Here is an 18,197-nt window from a genome sequence, read left to right on the forward strand (position 1 = left end):
CCCCCGTGTGTCACTGCACAGCTGTGGGAAGGGGCAGCAGCACGGCTGGGTCGGTTGGCCCTTCTCTTTCCTCTTTGTGCCCACCACCCCCAGTAACTTCTGTTAGGTTTTTCTAGGGATAACTTCACTGGGGAGAAGCCACAAGCACTGCAGGGGCAATCCTGAGCCAGTCTGTGTGGGTGGGGGGGGACCTTTGGCGGTTGTTGTCGACACACCGTGCACAGATGTGACGTGTGCCCACAGAGAGCAGCACTCCTTGGGAGCAGCTGGAGCTGGGAGCATTCAGACCCGTGTGTGTGGCCCATGCCCCCGATAACGGCCTCGGGGTGATTTCCCCGCTTCACTCCTTAGCAGCCTGACCTTGTGCATGTAGCTGGCTCTTTGTACAGTCCCTCTGTGAAGCTGGAAGGCTTGAATGTGCAACCGCGGGATGTTTTTAGCATCTCCTTCGTCTTTCTCTTCATGGAGAGTCTTTTTTTTCCTTTATGCAGCTTCCTGAGATGAGAATAATTTTGCCCGAGTTCTCTGGCTTTAAAATCTGGGCTGCAAAGCCGCTTGTCCTGGTAATTATATAGTTAGGAGGCCCCTTCAGTTTTAGGTGAAGGATGTGGTTAGAAGACATACTTACCTGCATGCACTGCCCTGGAGATGTGCAGGTGCAGGGGACGTCCAGAAATCTGTCGCTCGGGCCAGCCGCTCGCTCCTCCTCCAGCAGCCTCTTCTGTCGGGGCGCTCAGCCCAGAGCACGCTGCTGGCTCTGGAACCACCGCTTCCTCGTCCTATTTAATTGTGATAAATGACTCTAAGCACTGCTCAAATGAGAGAAACCAGGAGGTTAATCCTGGCATTAATCCCCTGTGTTCCCATGAACTCTTGCCCTCTGCTAGTTCTTGCTGGCAGCTTTCTGTAAAGCTTTAGTACTGCACGAGTCATAACGTTGCTTTCATCTTCTGTAGTACCGCGAGTTTGGGGTGGAAGGAGGTGAGCTCTGGCTGGCCACCAGCTCGGACCGTCGGGTCAGCGTCTGGGCCTCCGACTGGCTGAAGGACAAGTGTGAGCTCCTCGACTGGCTCAGCTTCCCTGCTCCTGCCAGCCCTGAGGTGAGCACGGCGCTCACCAGCTCCTGTCCCCACCTCGGCACCGTGCAGCCCCGTCCCTTCAGCACGCTCCCCGTCTGTGAGCAGGATGTGAGGCGTCCTAACCCCCTCCAAACTCACATGAGACTGTCAGCTCAGTCTAATGTGTTTTACAGGTGTTGTGAAGGTTTCAGTTTCAGCCACCCCAGAGGGGAGGGATGCCTCTGAGTGGGACAGGTGCAGACAGTGAGTGTGCTTAGGAAAGTCACCTTCCTGGGTTCTCTGCTTGTGGGAGAACTTGCTAATGCACCTTCGAGGGTGTAGATAGGCAGCGTGAACCACGCACGGCACTGCCTAACCCCTGGGAAGTACCGACACTGTAAGCATGAGGAGACAAAAAATGCTTTTGCAAAGAGCTGATACTCCTGTGCTGTGCGAAACAGAGCTCAGCCAGGGGTCGGCATAGTCAGCACAGAAGAGACACCTAATTATGAGCACGCTGCTGACTGATGCTCCCAATGAGCGTGAATATCCTGAGCCAGAAGCCCAGTGACTGCTAGTAGAGCCAAATACACCTGCTCCAGTCCTGAGCGCCTGCGGTACTTTGCAGAACGCTTTGGCTGCAGACCAGCTGTGGGATTTGGGCAGCAGGACATCTGCTGTGCCCAAATACTGTACTGGACACGAAGCAGCCTCCCATGCACGTGACATGGGCCTGCAGAAGGAAGCTGAGTCTTTCTGGGGGACAAGTGGTCGTGCCTCAGCCTGCCAGTCCCAGCCTCAAGCACCAGCGGGGCTGTTACAGGTCTCCCCACAGTGGATAGGGGAAGGACTGATCTTGCATCCAGTGCTAAATATCCATCTGCTGGGCCCTATTTGCTTGTGGTGAAACCAATCCATAACCCAGTCCCACCTTCACGCCCATGTAGCAATAACGCCCTTGTGGAAATTCAAGCCGCTGACCCTAGTGCGTCCTGCTTCTGTGACAGTGAACAACTTGCTGCAGGTTTCCATGGCAGTGTGTGGTTGCTCCTTGCTTCTTTGCAGTGAGCACGGCTGAGACGGCAACGCAAGAAGGAGGAAACAGCCTCCATCACAAGAATTTCCCAGCGCTCCCGAGGGCTGCTGTCCCTCCGTGCTCTCCTTTGTTCCTCATTGTGTTGGGTCGGGCTGGAGAAGCTAGCTTCACTGTTGTTCCTTTTGGTTTCCCCTGCCAGGGTCTCAGCAGCCTCCCACCCAGCCTGGCTGCATTCTGCCCTTGGGAGCATGGTACCCTGGTCTACGTTGGCTTTGGGATGCAGAAGGAAGCCTTGTTTTACAGCCTGCACAAGAAACAGGTACTTCTGGCACCCCCACGTGCCATGCCAGGGCAGCATAGGCACTGCTCTGCTGTTGTGTGGCCGTGTTGAATGAGATAGAGGGGAGGCAGTGCTGCCCTTCTCCCTCAGGAGACCTGCAGGCCAAGCCGGGGGCTTGGGGATGAGCCCCTCTTTCCACGGGGGGAGAGGGGGAGAGCAGGACCCCCTCTTAACCCAAATGTCAGCCCCAGAGCAGCATCCGCTCCTGCTAACCAAGGTGCAGAGAGGAGCACTGTGAATAAAACCACCCCTGAGGGTGTGAGGTGGGTTGGGGCAAGCAGCTGGGCAGTGCAGCAGCTTCTCCCTCAGAGACTCCAGGTCTGGCCCCGGTGAGCAGGGAGCTGCAGGGCCCTGTCCCTGCCTCTGGGCTGGCTGCCAGTCGCTGCTGCTGCTTTTGGAGGAGAGGGCGTTTGCTTCCAGGACCACCAATGGTCTCTGAATTGTCATGCCTCCTGGGAAGTGGAAGTGCCTTTGGCAGGTTTTTGAGCTCCGAGAGAGGCCGTGTATCTGCCAGCCTCCCCGCTGAGCAGGAGCCCTGTACCCTCCTGAAGGTGTCACTTGAGTTCTGCTCCCTGCTTGGCTCTGAGGTGTTAGCGTGCTTCTCTTGCTGGAGCGCAGGTCGTTGAGAAGATCTCCTTGCCGTACTTCGCCACATCGCTGAGCCTGTCTCCTGCAGCATGCTTCATGGCCGTTGGCTTCAGCGGTGAGTACCGGCGGGTGCTGCGGGCTCTGCTTGTCCCCAGGGTGCCTTGTCCCCGGGTTACCTTTGGTGGGGAGGGCTCTCCCCTTCCTGCAAGCGGGAGGAAACCAAGCGTCCTCTTGCCTTTAAATGAGACGCACACACCCAAACCAGGGCCTATCCTAAGACCCTGCTGTGGCTCCTCCGTGGGAGTAACGGCCCCAGGCAGGGTTGTGGCAGACAGGGAGAAAACCCCCGCAGCGTAGCCTGGGATCGGGAAGGGACCTTCTGCTGCACGGGGGCACTCAGCACCCTTCATCTGTCCAGACCACAGCCCCCGAGGGCCCAGTGAGCCCCACAGCTGCCCCAGGGCAGCTGGGCGCTTCAGGGGCTGAGGCTGAAGGCCGAGCTGCTGCCGCCTTCGTTCCCCTACACGCTCCCCTGGGCAGCAGCCCCCATTTCCCTGCTTGGTCCCTCAGGACCATCCCCGCTCTGAGGGGATGCCGATGGGGGGCTCCCCTGCCTGCTGACCCCCTCCTGTCCCCGCAGAGCGCCTCCTCCGCCTGCTGCCCTGCCCCGCGGGCGCCCCGCAGGACTACGGGGGCCACGACGACGCCGTCCACCTCTGCCGCTTCGCCCCGGCCGGCCGCCGCCTGCTCACGGCCTCCCACAGCGCCCTGCTCGTCTGGGAGCTGCGCGGCGGCTGACGGCGGCCACCCCGCCACGGGCCGCGACGAGCCAACCGCCGGCGGGGACCGGGCCCGGTACCGGCTCCAGGCGGCCCCGGTACCTGCCCCAGCCTCAGCTTCAGGCCGGGGCCGCCCCCAGCCGCCCGCGGTGCGTTTTGGGGCGCGGTTCCCCCTTGATTTGTATTTTTCCTTTCCCAATAAACCACCTCCGCGCCACCCCAGCCTGCCCGCCGGTGCCGGGGGGGGGGTGGGGAGCAGCGGGGGGACACCTCCGGCCGCCGGGGGGCGCCGCTCCCGGCCCTGCCGCTCCCGGCCCCGCTCGCTGGTGCGGCCCCGGGAGTGGCGGCGGCGGCGGCCCCGGGAGCGGCGGCGGCGCCGCCATGAAGCGGGACGTGCGGATCCTGCTGCTGGGGGAGGGTAAGGGGCGGCCGGGCGGCGGCGGCAGCGGCCGGGCCTCGCCCGGGGCCTCGGCCCCGTCCTCCTCGCTCCCGGGCCGCGGTGCAGGGCACCGGGGCCGGTGCGGACGCGCTCCCCGGTAGCCCCCGGTGAAGCCCCGGCTCCCGTGAGGGCGAAAGGGGCCGGGGCGTCCCGCTGGGGGCGGCCGGCCCGTCGGGAAGGCGCCCCGGGCCCGGCCCCCCCCCCCCCGCCCCGCGGCTCCGGCCGGCGCCAACGCGTGCCCGTTTCTCCCCCAGCCCAGGTGGGGAAGACGTCTCTGATCATGGCGCTGGTGGGCGAGGAGTTCCCCGAGGAGGTGAGCGCGAGGCCGCAGCCCCGGCAGCTCCTGCCCGCAGCCGGGGGCAGCGGCGGGGTCCCCGCTTCGCCCCCCGAGCCCGGGCTCGGTCCCCGTCTGGACGCGGGGGCTCCCCCGGCTTTGTTCCCCGCTGCTCCCGGGGGGGACGGGGCCGGAGCTCAGGCCTCCAGCTCCGCGGCCTCGGCCCTGCGGCAACACCGGCTCAAGGACGTGGCTGTGCCAGGCCTGGCGCTCGGCCTCCAGCCGGCCTGCGTGTGCCCCACGGGGCCTCGGCGCTGCGCCTCGCTGCCATGGCTGGGGTGGGGACGGGGCATCGCCCTGCCTGCAGGCGTTTGCCCGGTGCCACCGGCAGCATCGCCTGCTGCCCGCAGGCTGCTCGCTGGGGCTCGGGGGGCAGCTGGCCCCCAACACCTTCCCGTGTTTCCCGGCGAAGCCCACGCACTCAGCTTAGCACGTCTCGCAGCTGCCGGGAGGTCAGGTCGGAGGGCTGGGGAGCGCCCCAGGGCTCAGCTCCAGGGTGGCAGCGCTGACTTTTCGGAAAGGCAGCTCTCACGGCGGGCCGCGGCGCTGCGTCTCGAGGGAGGGCTCGCGCCCGGGAGGCTTTCAGAGGTTTTACAGACAGTGAAACCTCTGTGTGAGGAGCGGACTGTAGCAAGCATCAGCTCGCGGGCCCCTTCCTGGTGGACCGAGAGCAGTCTGTGGGCTGGAGTCACCCTGCCCACGCAGCGGCCGTGTTGAGAGCTGAATTCAGCCATCCTCTCTGCTGCGCTCGGCCTGGCCGGCATGTCCACGCGATGGAACGGAGTCTGCTCGCTTCGCAGGTGCCCCCTCGCGCTGAGGAGATCACGATCCCGGCGGACGTCACGCCCGAGAAGGTCCCCACACACATTGTGGACTACTCAGGTGGGGCCGGCCCCCTCGCTCCCTGCCAGCCTCGCCTCTCCCTGCCTGCCTGCGGCCACGGGAAGAGCATCCCTGCTGCAGCAGGCAGGCAGCAGCGGTCAGTGACAGCTCTTTTCCCCTTCCAGAGTCAGAGCAGACGGAGGACGAGCTGCAGGAGGAGATCGCTAAGGTGAGTGGGGCTGGACGGGGGGCTGCGGGACAGGAGGCTGTGCTGCCGTAGCCCTGCAGCTTACAAGCGACACGCGGCCGTTCTCCCTTCCCATTAACCACCCAGAGACGTGCAGGCAGTTGGTTATCTGCGGATTAACGCTATCAGTTTGTTTAGCAGATTGTTTAATCCTTCTCTGGGTTGTAAGCTGTCGTGTGGCTTGTCCCGGTCCTCTGGGGAGCCTCCAGAAGGAGAGCAGCGGGGGGCGGCTCGCTGCCGACCTGGGGCGTTCTAGCCTTGGAAGAGGGGAGAAGCTGAGCGTGGGTGAGACCCCCCTGCTCCCTGCCTTAGGTTCCTGCAGTGGCACAGAGCTGGTGGTTTGGGAGCTGGAGCCCTGGGGGACTGGGTGGAGAGGAGAAACAACCCAGCTGGCTGGGATGGGCCTGGCCGCTCCTCACCACTCTGGGATTGACTTTGGCTCCGTGCTGAGGAGACTTCTTCTTGGCTATGGGTAATAACACCACGACTCCACTGTGCATTTCATGTGAGCACAAATATTTAATCGCTCCTCCTCAGTGTTTAATGGATGAGGAGGTGGGACAGGGAGCACAGGGGTGCGGTACCCGCCCCACAGACAGAAGGAGAGTACAGGTGCTTAAAACGGCTCTAGGAAATCCTGCCTAAACCCTTGTGTGGCCCTGGGATTAGCCTGCACGGCTCGAAACGGCCTCAAGCCATGTGGCTGGCACGGCTCCGCGTGTGCCCTCGCCTCTCTTTCAAAAGCCCTGCATCCAGGGAGCGGACCCAGCAGAGGTGGGAGCTGCCACGCGCAATCTGCCAGTTAGTGAACGGAAATATCTATGTTGGGCCGAGAGCTGGGGAGGGAGGGTCTGCGTGCTGTCACGGGGCAGCTGGGGCCAGAGCTGATGTTGTCCGGCTCCTCGGGAGCCCACGGTGTCTGTGTGTTTGCGCGTGTGCTACACGTGCTCAGCTGCAGCTGCTGGGTTGCAACGCAAGCACGACGGCAGCGTGCGGGGCTGGAGCTGCCGGGGCTCAGACCTGCCTCCCCACCACGGCGGGAGCACCAGGACCCTCACTCATCCCCCTTTCCTCTTCTCTCTTGCAGGCCAACGTGGTCTGCGTGGTGTACGATGTCACCAAGGAAGTCACGATCGAGAAGGTAACGTGCTCCCCGCCAGGGCCCTGACGCTCCCGGTTCTGTGGGGGCTTGGGGTTTGAGACTCCTGCAAGCAGAGGCAGGCTGAGCACAGCCCAGGCCTGCTCCCACACTGGTAATCGCCTCCCTGTGCTGGGGGCAACGTGCTTGTCGCATCCTTCTGCTGGCATTCAGCATCCCCGGGTGTGCTCTGCCTGCTGGTGCGGGGGAACACCGGGGAGCAGATGGCTGCAGGGCCCTGCCGACAGCTACGGCGCGCGTGCTGGGAGCTGCCTCTCCCTCCGCAGGCTGCTCTGACGGGCCTGTCCCTGTGTTCGCCTTTCAGATTCGCACAAAGTGGATCCCCATGGTGAACGGAGGAGCTGAGAAGGGAGCCAGGTACTGGGTGCGGAGCAGCGTGATCCCGGAGGCTGCTGGGCCCTCGCCGCCTTCGTGTCCTCCAGGGGCTGCTCAGATCAAGCCAGCTTTGCAAGCAGCGGCCAAACCGCTTGTAGCAGAAGAATGTGGGGGCTTTTCTCCCTCAAAGCCTAGCTGAGGCAGAGGGTCATGGGAGAGGGTTCCTCCCCGCCTTGATCCCTTGCCATCCAGGCAGAGAGAGGCTGCTGCTAAGGGAGGATGGGGGCAGAGGAGCCACAAGCTGTGTGGGGATCTCTTAGGCAGAAGGCTGCTGTGCTGGATTAAAGGCTTCTGAACATATTGTTGCTGGGTGAAAGCGTAAGCAGGATCAGGCAGTCTGTTTCTCCAGATGGATGCTCCCAGCCGTGGGAGGCAGGAAAGCTGTTCTGGACCTTGCAGAGGAGGGTGGGGAGGCTCCCCGGCCGGCTGCCCGGCAGCACGTGCGGCTGGAGCGGGGCTGGGGCTGGGAGAGGGGTGGCCTTGCTTGTGCTCTCTGATGCTCCGTCTTTTTCCCCAGGATCCCCATTATTTTGGTGGGGAACAAGTCTGACCTGCAGATGGGCAGCTCCATGGATGTCATCCTGCCCATCATGAACCAGTTCTCGGAGATTGAGACCTGCGTGGAGGTGAGGGACCTGAGGGTTTCTGCAAAGCCTCCCTGAGGGGCAGGAACACTTGTCTGTGGGGCAGGGGAGCCTTCGTGCTTGCAGGGAACTCTGTGCTCTGCTGCTGTTGCTCTGCAGAAGTACCGTGTTTTGGGTCTCAAGGGCCTGTGCTTTACGCCTTCTGCCCTTTGGCTTCCCCACGGACAGCGAGTTTCGGTGTCTGCCCTGTCTGGCTGCAAATGGTTTTGAAGCTCCACGCAGCCCCGTTGGGCCTGAGGCTGTGGAAAGGACACAGCAAAGCCACAGCGTGAGCAGGAGGTTCCCTTTTGTTTTTTTTCCTGCTGGTGGGCAGAGATTGCTCTGTGCTTTGATGCATTCCTTGTCTGGCTTGGAGAGCTCCAATCGTCTTCCTTCTGCCCCTGTCGCGAGCCCGTTGCCTGCCCCACTCACAGGACTGTCTTCTTTTGAATCCTCAGTGCTCTGCCAAGAACCTCAAGAACATCTCTGAGCTCTTCTACTACGCTCAGAAAGCTGTGCTGCACCCCACCGCCCCCCTCTACGACCCGGAGGAGAAGCAGGTAGGAAGCACTGCTCGTGGTTTCTGGAGGAGTCCCTTCCCGTCTCCCCCGGGGGGCTGCAGAGCTCAGGCTGGTGCAGCACCTCGTGCTCTGGGAGCGCCATGCTGTGCTTTTACCCCTGCGAAGGAGGGAGGAGAGTTTTTGGGCCAAGATAGCAAAAAAGAGGGGAAAGCTTGTGGGGGAAGCCAACAGAAAAATACCCGTCTCCCCATGCCAAGTGTAGCCAGGACAGAGAATTTGGGTGTTTGGGAAGAAGCCCTCATGCTCCGGGCCCTGTGGCAGCCATGGTGGGAAGAGTGCAGGAGAAACCTTCGCTGTGAGCTGTCCTGCTCCTGACGCCCAGCTCCGGTGGGGCTGTGGCACTGGTCTGGCTGGGCCGTGCTCCCCGCCGTGCAGGAAGGGCTCTGCACGTCGGGTTCGGGAGGCAGGAGGGGGAGCCCTGCTGAAGGCAGTGCCCTGTTTTTGTCACCATGGTTGGTTTCTTGCAGCTGAGACCCGCGTGTGCACGAGCACTGACCCGGATTTTCAACCTCTCGGACCAGGATAACAACCAGATTCTGAGCGATGATGAGCTCAACTACTTCCAGGTAGGGCTGGCTGCGGGGCTGGGGTACATCCCAGTCCCTGCGGCTGCTGGTGAGCCGGAGGGTTGTGCTGTCTGCGTGCTTGCTCACGAAGGCCTTCTTTTCTCCTGGGAGGTAGAAGTCCTGCTTTGGAAACCCGCTGGCTCCCCAGGCCCTGGAGGACGTGAAGATGGTTGTGTGGAAGAACACCACGGATGGGGTGCAGGACAACGGGCTGACGTTAAACGGTACCAGCACAGGGGCTCTGTGCTCCTCCCCAGCACGGGATGGGCGCACCCATCTCTTTGAGCATATTGCAGGGGGGCCTGTCCTCAGGCTGAGCCTCTTGGCTCTCGATCCGAGCCGAGTTAGTCCCTCCTGCCAAAGCAAGCTTGAGCCTGCTGCGGCCACTTAAAGCTCCCTGCCCAAGCACCCTGTGTCCCCGGAGGAAGCGTAGTCCTGCGGTGTGGATCCCCGAGGCAGTGCCCGTCTGGCCCTGCTGTCTGAGCTGCCTGGCCTCTCCCGCAGGCTTCCTCTTCCTCAACACGCTCTTCATCCAGAGGGGCCGGCATGAGACCACCTGGACCATCCTTCGCCGCTTTGGCTACGACGACGAGCTGGAGCTGACAGATGACTACCTGCACCCGCAGTGCGTGTCCTGTTGTGGATGGAGGTGACAGGGTGGGACATCCCCGCGGTGTGCGACCCGGGCTCCTCTCTGCGCCCCGGGGGCTGCTGCCTTGCTCAGCTGAGGCTGAATCTGTGCCCTGAGCTCACGGTCACGTTCGTGCTCCTCACCTTGCCCTGTGGCCGGGAGCTGACACGTGGGGTTGGCAACAAATATAACGGCCTTGGGGCTGTTGACTGTGCTGCTGGCTCTGGTGTAGGCGGGCAAGGAGGGGGGGAAGGCAGTGAAGGCCTGTCCCTGACTTCCCTTGACATCAGCAAGGGGCTGCGAAGGCAGTTCTGTCTCTGCCTGAGCTGAGCTGTCGGGAGCAGTGAGCTGTCAGCGTAGCCCTCCCGGCTGGTTCTGCAGCTGCTGTCTCTTCTCTGCTCCCTGCCACCCCAGAGGTGGTGATCTGGCAGTAATGAAAGGCTTCGGCTGCGAGCTGCCTCGTCCTCTCCCCAGAGAGCAGACCCCGGGGGGAGACAGCAGGGCCCCTGCTGGTGGAAAGCACTGGGGCTAGTGCTGGGCCCTTCTGAAGCCCTGAGCACGAGGCGGAGCGAGGGCCGTGGCAGCTCCCGGGCTGCTCGGGCAGTGCGGGTGTGCCACGGGGAGTCTGCTCCACAGCCTCGAGGCCCTCTCCCTACAGCTTTGTTTTGTTTTGTTGGGGTTTTGTTGGGGGCCTTGGGCAGGGAGGGGCTGGCGAGCCGCGTGCCCTGGGTGAGATGTGGCTTTGCCGAGGGCCCGCTCACGCTGCCCTTCGTTCAGGGCTCGAGGAGGCGTTGGAGCTGCTCACTCGGGTCTCTCCCGGCAGGTTCCGCCTGCCCCCCGGCTGCTCCTCGGAGCTCAACCACCTGGGCTACCAGTTCCTGCAGCGGCTGTTCGAGAAGCACGACAAGGTGGGCAACGCGCCGGGGCCGTGCGGGAGCCTGGCTGCCCTCTGCCTGCCTCTGCTCCCCTTCCAGCGAAGGGCTTTCCTCTGTCACGGGGGCGTGGAGCCGGGGTCACCACCCTTGCCCAAGGTGCAGACGGTAAATTGTGAGCCTTCAGGCTCTGAGCTAACGTCCAAGCGGCGTCGCCCCTCCGCAGTGCCTGCCTGCAGCACGCAGCGGGCCGGGGAAAGTGGGCAGAGCTGCTGGCCTGCAGCCACGGACCCAGCAGCAGCAGGCACGCAGCTGGCAGCCCTGTGGAAGGAGTACTGGGCCAGAGGGAGGCAGAGAAAGCGGCTGGTTGTGCCACGCGCTGGCTCTTTGGAGAGCGAGAGAAGGGCTGTAGAGGATCTGCAGTGCATCTGGACACGCTAATTACTTGGGTGTCGGCGTGCACCTGGGTTGCGGCAGCTCGATAGGAGCTGCGGCACTGAGTTGACAGTTACCTCTGCTACGGAGCCAGGCTGAGGGAGCTGGGCGTGTTCAGCCTGGAGACGAGAAGGCTTCAGAGAGACCTCCCAGCGGCCTGCCAGTGCCTACAGGGGGCTGCAGGAAAGCTGGGGAGGGGCCCTCTGTCGTGGGGTGTAGTGATAGGACAAGGGGAATGGCTTTAAACTAAAAGAAGGTAGGTTTAGATTAGATACGAGGAAGAAATTCTTCACTATGAGGGTGGTGAGGCCCTGGCCCAGGCTGCCCAGAGGAGCTGTGGGTGCCCAATCCCTGGCAGTGCCCAAGGCCAGGCTGGATGGGGCTTTGGGCAGCCTGGGCTGGGGGAAGTGTCCTTGCCCATGGCAGGGGGTTGGAACCAGACGATCTTTAAGGTCCCTTCCAACCCGGACCGTTCTGTGATTCTGTGACACGCATCCCCGTGTGCCCAGATGCCAGCAGAGCCTCTGCGCCGTGGCCCTGTGGCACGCCAGCCCGAAGGCGTTGTGTTGTGTCGGCACGTGGTTGTCTGGCGGCCAGAGGCCCAGCGGCTGCACGCAGACCTTGGGTTGGTTTCCCTGCACGCAGAGGGTCTGGCTGCTGCGTGGCAGAACCAGCAGCTCACGTGGACGGGTCCTTCCTGGTGGCAGGGCTGGTTGGTTCCAGCTGCAGTCACAAAGCAGAATCACCCCGCCTGTAGGTAGCGCAGTGACGGGAGCCCCTGGGGTTCGTGTTCTCAGTGCACGCGTGCACCTCTGGCCTTGCTTGCAGTTGATTTCTGCCACTGAAAGCATCCCCGTGGCATCCTGCAGCAGTGGGCAAGGTGGCTTCAGCGTGCCAAGGCCCCTCTCTGCACCCTGGCAGTGTTTGGGGTGGCTGTGGAGAGCCGTAGGTGCGTGTAGGCTGCGTCCTGCCTCGGCTGCTGACTCCCGTCTGTTCCGGCAGGACCGGGACGGTGCCCTCTCGCCTGCAGAGCTGCAGAACTTCTTCAGCGTCTTCCCTTGCGTGCCCTGGGGCCCCGAGCTCTACAACACGGTATGCACCACTGATAAAGGCCTGCTTTCCCTGCATGGATTCCTCTGCCAGTGGACGTAAGCTCAGTCCCTCTCCCACGCCTTCGGTCACGTCGCGTAGTGCTTGCTCGGTTGGCACCCCCCGACTGGCTCCCTGCTGCTCTCCGCCTCCCCAGGCTCGTGGCCTACCTGGATGTGCGGCACTGCCTGGAGTGCCTGGGCTACCTGGGCTACCCCATCCTGTCAGAGCAGGACTCGCAGACGCAGGCCCTCACAGGTACGGCCGTGCCCTCCCCTCCTCACCCCTCGGGACCCTCCTCTCGCTCACCTGGCCCCTCTCCTCGCAGTGACCCGGGAGAAGAGGATTGACCTGGAGAAAGGCCAGACCCAGAGAAACGTCTTCCTCTGCAAGGTGCTGGGAGCCAGGGGCGCAGGCAAGTCCGCCTTCCTGCAGGCCTTCCTCGGCAGGAGCCTCGCGGTGAGTGGCTGCTCCCCTGTGCGGCGGAGCAGGAGCAGGAGGCAGAGCGCGAGGCCCGGGAGCGACCTGCTGCGTGACGGCACCTCCCGCCCCGGCCAGGCCCCTCCACGCGGCGGCTCTTGCCTCCTTAATTTTGTGTAAGGCGGCGGGCCCCCTCCCTTGGCGTGTCCCCAGGACATGCAGGGGCTGCTCCTGCCCCAGGGCCGTCCCCGACCCGACCGAGGTGATGCTGGTTTTCCCTGCTCGTTACGAACGGCCCCGCATCTCGCCGCAGATGCTGGCTGGCCTTCAAGGGCAGCGGCTGTTCCGCTGCGGGGACTGGAGCAGTGGGCAATGCTTTCCCTCCCCGGAGCACTCCTCTTGCTCCCCGCTGTCTGAGACTGTTTTTTCCTCGGTGGCAGGCCCAGAGGGAGACCCCAGGAGAGCCGTCTCTCTACGCGATCAACACCGTGCAGGTCAACGGCCAGGAGAAATACCTTATAGTGAGTCAGGGAGCGGGGGCAGCGCTCTTGGGTCTGCCCAGGAGCAGCGGCTCGCAGCAGGGCTGGGCTGTGCCCCCCGTGTTGCTGCGGAGCTGCAGCACCATCGCAGTGCCCCTGGGCTGCGTGCTGGTGGGAGCAAGCCCCGTCTCCGTGTGGCAGCGCCGCGCCACATGTCCTTTCCCCTCCTGCTCCAGCTGTACGAGGTCAGCGCTGACACAAAGTTCACGAAGCCATCGGACGCTGCCTGCGACGTCGCCTGCTTGATCTATGACCTGAGCGACCCCAGATCCTTCAGCTACTGTGCCAGTATTTATAAGGTAAGTGGCAGGGGCCCTGGGGGATTCAGCCTTTGAGCGGCAGCCCCGTGTCTCCCAGGAGGGTGCTGCAGGAGCTGGCCTTCCACAGCCCTGGTGCTGGAGCCCCTGCCTCCAGGCAGCGGTGTTGCTGGCCAAGCCCTTCCTCCCGGTGCCCTCCAGCCCTTCCCGGCTGGGACCCCTCGTGATTCCCTCCCCGGAGACCCGCAGGGCAGCGGCCGGTTGCTCACCCCTCGCCGGGCCTTCTGCCCGTCCCCGCAGGAACACTACGTGGACAGCCAGATCCCCTGCGTCTTCGTGGCCTCCAAGACAGACCTGCCAGAAGCCAGTCAGCAGCCCGGGCTCTCCCCCGCCGAGTTCTGCTACAAGCACTGCCTCCCGCCGCCCTTCCTCTTCTCCTGCCACAGCCAGGGCCCGCCCGGCACCGCCGTCTACACCAAGCTGGCCACCGCCGCCACCTTCCCGTTAGTATCCGTCCCTCCCGGGCAGGGGGCTGTGGGCTGGGAGCAGAGCCCGGGGAGGAGGGCTGCTGGCTCTGCCCGCCGGCGCCTCGCGTTTGGTGCGGTTTTTCCCTGGCTCTTGATGTCGTCTGCTTCGATGGGCAATGGGAGCGAGAGGGCCGCTTGGTTCCCTGCTCCGAGAGGGCGAAGGGGACTCGGCTGCCTTCTGCCTTGAGCGTCTCTGGCAGATTTATTAGATAAGCTCCTGGAGCAGGATCTCTATTTTTGAAGCCTGAGATAAAATTAAGAAAAGTGCTGAAGGGGAAGTCGCCGGGCTAGTTAGCCGAGGCCTGCAGAGAGGAGGTGGTGGCTGTTTTCTCCCGATAGATGGATCAGGCAGAAAAGGAGGTCAGCGAAGCAGGACCTCTGATCGCTCTGGGAACAAAGCGCTCCTGGAAGGGGCCGGGTGTCGCGCTGGGCAGCGGGGAGGCTGCCGCAGGCAGAGGTGGTGAAGAGAGAGGGGCTCTGCCGGCGGCGAGGCTCGAGGGCGGCGCAGCCGAGGCTGGGGCCGAGGGGCGGCGCAGCGCCGGGGGCAGAGCCCTTTCCGGGAGAACATGTGGGTGCGTTGGAAGACAGGATGGGATTACTAGTGAGTGGTTTTCCCTTTAGCTTCTTTTCAATAAACAACTTTATTTTTAGAGCTGACACTTTTTTTTTTTTTTTCCCCCTCTGCAGTATTAAAATTTAAATAATCTTAATATATCTTAGGGTATGTGGTATAAATAAATAACGGCGTAATGGAGGGCCAGGGATTGGCTGTTCTCCCCTGATTTAGTGGGCAATGAATAATGGATACGCCTTTCCTCCTCGGAGAGGAGCGCGTTGATGCAGGACAGCACGTGTTTAGGAAGGGGATGTGTACGCACGGGTCCCTTCCCTGCTGGCCTCGGGTCGGTACCACCGGCGGTGCCGGCTCCCCCAGCCCTGCGTGCCCGCATCTCCGCCTGCATCCGCTGCTGGGGCGCTCTGCTCCCGGAGCTGTAAAAGCAGCCTGACCTAGAAAGGAAGGCGCGGAGCTCCTTGCTTGTACTAATTATTTAGATGTTGGTGTGCTATTTCAGGACCACGGGAGGGTAAAGCCTGCGTCCGTTCCACCAGCAGGGCAGGGAGCCATGCGTGGCTTGGCGATGCTGCCCGGTGGCGGTGCTCCAGCGCGCGGCACCTTCAGGCGGGTGGTGGCCCTGGCCTGGAGCCGTGCTCGCCCTGGGCCCTCGCAGGGACACCCCGACCTCCCTGCCGGGGTGGGAGCCCCCCTGGCTGTCGGGGAGCCTGGCGTCGGGGCAGCCGTCCGCGTGCGCCTCACTCACTGGCCTCTCCTCTCTTCCCTTGCAGCCACCTGAACGCCACGGAGCTGGGAGCCGCGTCCTTTTGGCTGCGGGTGGCCCTGGGGGCCACGGTGACCGCCCTGGTAGGCTTCACGCTGTACCGCGCGCTAGCCAAGAACAAGTGAGAGCTGCTCTCCGCCCCGTCCTCCCCGCGACACCAGCCTCCCCCTTCCGAGCGATGCCCCGGCGAGGGGCCCTGTGTCGAGCTGGTCCCTGCTGGGAAATCCTCCTCCCCCCAGCCTCAATTGCAGGACCAGTGAGACCAGACTTCCCAGCACCAGCAGGATAGATCCTCGGCACCAGCCAGCCTAACCCCGCTGGGGACCCCTCCCTGGGAGCCGGAGGCTCACCCCAGTCTTCTATTCTGTTCATGTCTTTTTAATGTTTGTTTTTATGCTCAAACGTGAGTGCTTCAGTATCCGTGGGGCAGACACATCCCGTCCACAGCAGGCTGTGCTGGTGCCCTCAGGTCTGTGGGGTGACTCCTGGAGCCCCTGGGGTCTCCGGCAGCACCAGCCCGAAGGCTGCCAGGGTTTATTGGTGCCGGTGGGCTTTGGCCCCATAGGGCACGCCACCACCCGCAGCCTCCGTTTCCGTCTGCCAGCATGGCCCATGCTGGGAAAGGCGGCCAGGGAGGGCTGGGGGTGCTCGCTGCCCAAACCCCAGTTTTGGGGTCTCTCCTGGCCCCTCCTGCTGGGACGTCGTGGCTGCAGCCCCCAGCCCTGGGCTGCAAGGGGCAGGAGTGACACCTGGGCCCTGTCCCAGGCCCTTTCTGTCTTCTGTTTCTGTATTGGAGTGCTGCAGCGTGTCCTGCAGCAGGATCTTGGCCCACCTGCCCTCCTCCCCTGGCTCTCTGCGTGTCCTGTCCCCTCCCCACAGTACTCTCGGGGGGGCTGAGGGCAGGCTGCGCTCCTCCCCTGGCCGTGCCATCGCCGAGCTGGTGCCGCATGCTGGCACGTGGCGCTTGTCCTGCTGTCCCCTCCGCAGGGACCGAGGCCGGAGCAGCTGCCTCCGGGCTTTGCATCTCCTGGTACAACTGGAACCACGTCCATGTCCCGCTCCCAGCCCCGTCCCCCTGCCCCGACGCGGGCAGCTGGCATTTCAGCCCAGTTTGGGGCCAGCCCTGCCCCAGTGCCCCAGAGACCAAGCGCCCAGGCAGCTCTGCGCCCAGCTCCCCCCTCCTCAGGCTCCCACCCTGCTTCTGCCACGCTGCGGGGAGCCCGGGGAAGCTCCTGGGCTGGAGACGTGCCACAGGCTTATGGGCTACACTCAGGGTAGGCTGATTTACAGGCAGCTTGCGGGGCAGCACCGAGGGACAGCCAGCTGCCTTTCTGTCTGTCTATTTAAAGTTTTATCATGGCCTGGAGCCGGCGAGGGGTTTGAGAAGCCACCTCTGTCCCCATCCCACCGCTGACCCAGCCGACGTGGCGCGGTGGTGGCACTGTCCCCAGTGCTCGCTGCTGGCTCGCGGGTCCTGGCACCGCCGGGGCCACCTCTCCCATTCCCACTCCCCGTGCCCCAGCCCGGGAACGTGTCCCGTGGGGCAGAGCCCTGGGGCGCGGGGCTGTCCCCGTGCCCGTCACCGCTCCAGGTCTGGTCTTTTAGGTTTGTTCTCTGTAACGAAATAAATTTTTACACATCTTCCGCTTGCACCCACTGTCCTGTCTCGCGTAGGGAGCAGCACCGCTGTCCCCTGCCAGAGCTCTGCAAAGCCAGGGGGACCCTTGGCTGTGGTGTGAGGGGGTCCCACGGGAGCGAGGAGTCCCCAAGGGCCTGGGCCGACTCCCCCTTCGGGGACAGTCACAGGATGTCAGGGTACGAACTGAAGCCTGGCCCCGTGGCACAAGGCGCAGGGCTGGGGAGCGCGGACACCTCCAGAACAAGTGCAAGGGAGGGTGAGTGCCAGCCTGCGGGGAGAGCTGGGGAAGGAGGCAGCGGGTCCCCGTGTCGCTGTCACAGGCTCCCCGCACCCCCGCAGCCAGCTCCTCAGCACCGTGCAGCTCTCGGGGCTGTGCTACCTCCCCTCCCTGCTCCCATTTCCCCACGGCAGCTTTTCCCTCATTTATTTCTGTCTCTGCAGGCTCTGCCGCGGGCCCTGGGCACTGGGGAACGTGGTCGCAGCCTTTCCCAACACCTCTCCGGGGCCCTGCCACGGCTTGGGTTGGCCCCAGGGACTGTTAAAGCCCCCAGAGCCTCACCTCTCCCCTGGGAGAGCTCCCCTGAGCTCCAGGGCTGGAGGGGGCCACGCTGCTCCTGTTGTGTGTGGGATCCTTCTGGGCTGCCAGGGCAGAAGTGGGTCCCGGGGCGGGGGGACGCAGCCCAGCCAGGCTGTGGGGTGCTGGCACTGGGATGGAGCGGAGCTGGTGCGGGATGGAGGAGGCGATGCCAAGATGGACGGGACGCGCGGTGCTCCCGGTGACTCCAAACGGGCCGGGCCCCCAGGGCGCAGCAGGTCCACAGGCGGTAACGGTGCCGGTGTCCCAGTGCATGCCGTGCTGGAGTGGGGACGTGGGCACCCAGACTGGTACATGGCATATAAAGGGTGCTGGGTCACAGGAGCTGGGCTCTGCCGGTCTGCAAACAGGGGCGTGAAGCACCCCTGCGGGGTGTGCTGCTGCTGGGCTGGGCTGTGGGCACCCCAACGGGGACAGAGGGAAAACTTGGGGGCACCTCTGCCAGCTGTGGCATCTGCCTGGTGCTGGGATATGTACTGGGGTACTGGGACCTGTACTGGGATGCTGGGACCCATACTGGGATGCAGGTTCCTGTAGTGGGATGCACAGAGCCGTACTGGGATGCGGGTACCTGTGCCAGGATGTTGGTACCCGTGCCAGGATAAACACACCTGTACCAGGATGCAGTACCCATACTGGGGTGCAGGTACTCGCACTGGGATGCTGGGACCCATACTGGGATGCAGACACCATGCCAGGCTGCACGCACCTGTACCAGGGTGCAGGTTCCCATACTGGGATGCAGGTACCTGTACTGGGACGCAGACACCTTACCACGCTGCACATGCCCGTACTAGGACGTGCATACCCATACCGGGATGCAGGTTCCCGTACTGGGATGTAGTTTCCCGTACCAGGATGCAGGTACCCGTACTGGGATGCAGATACCTGTAACAGGATGCATGTATT

At 63.5% G+C, this 18,197-nt stretch overlaps 2 protein-coding genes across 5 annotated transcripts in view; both read left to right on the forward strand.

The window, feature by feature from the left end:
* WDR90 (WD repeat domain 90) overlaps positions 1-3,838 on the forward strand; it is a 31,283-nt gene extending 27,445 nt beyond the window's left edge. The window contains exons 40-43 of the mRNA XM_083800548.1: positions 957-1,100; positions 2,294-2,413; positions 3,053-3,137; positions 3,663-3,838. Coding sequence (XP_083656674.1) covers positions 957-1,100; positions 2,294-2,413; positions 3,053-3,137; positions 3,663-3,820 — 507 coding nt within the window. The 3' untranslated portion in view covers positions 3,821-3,838. The remainder of the gene's footprint in view (positions 1-956; positions 1,101-2,293; positions 2,414-3,052; positions 3,138-3,662) is intronic.
* Positions 3,839-3,926: 88 nt separating this feature from the next.
* On the forward strand, positions 3,927-16,698 carry RHOT2 (ras homolog family member T2). Of its 4 annotated transcripts, none has more exons than XM_083800523.1 (19): positions 3,927-3,950; positions 4,495-4,553; positions 5,375-5,456; positions 5,582-5,625; positions 6,731-6,784; positions 7,107-7,159; positions 7,695-7,803; positions 8,259-8,360; positions 8,849-8,947; positions 9,063-9,171; positions 9,452-9,596; positions 10,402-10,486; positions 11,888-12,033; positions 12,132-12,232; positions 12,303-12,433; positions 12,835-12,915; positions 13,110-13,232; positions 13,491-13,693; positions 15,062-16,698. In XM_083800523.1, the coding sequence occupies exons 2-19, from the start codon at positions 4,521-4,523 to the stop codon at positions 15,177-15,179; spliced, it is 1,818 nt and encodes a 605-aa protein (XP_083656649.1). In that variant the 5' UTR covers positions 3,927-3,950; positions 4,495-4,520; the 3' UTR covers positions 15,180-16,698. The 4 variants fall into 4 exon arrangements, with proteins under 4 accessions (XP_083656649.1, XP_083656646.1, XP_083656647.1 ...); XM_083800520.1 differs by lacking the exon at positions 3,927-3,950 and adding an exon at positions 4,069-4,219; XM_083800521.1 differs by lacking the exon at positions 3,927-3,950 and adding an exon at positions 4,069-4,219 and having other exon boundaries at positions 9,452-9,572.
* The last annotated feature ends 1,499 nt before the right edge of the window (positions 16,699-18,197 follow it).

This window comes from Anser anser, assembly GCF_964211835.1.
Source record: "Anser anser genome assembly, chromosome: 15".
Lineage (NCBI taxonomy): Eukaryota > Metazoa > Chordata > Aves > Anseriformes > Anatidae > Anser > Anser anser.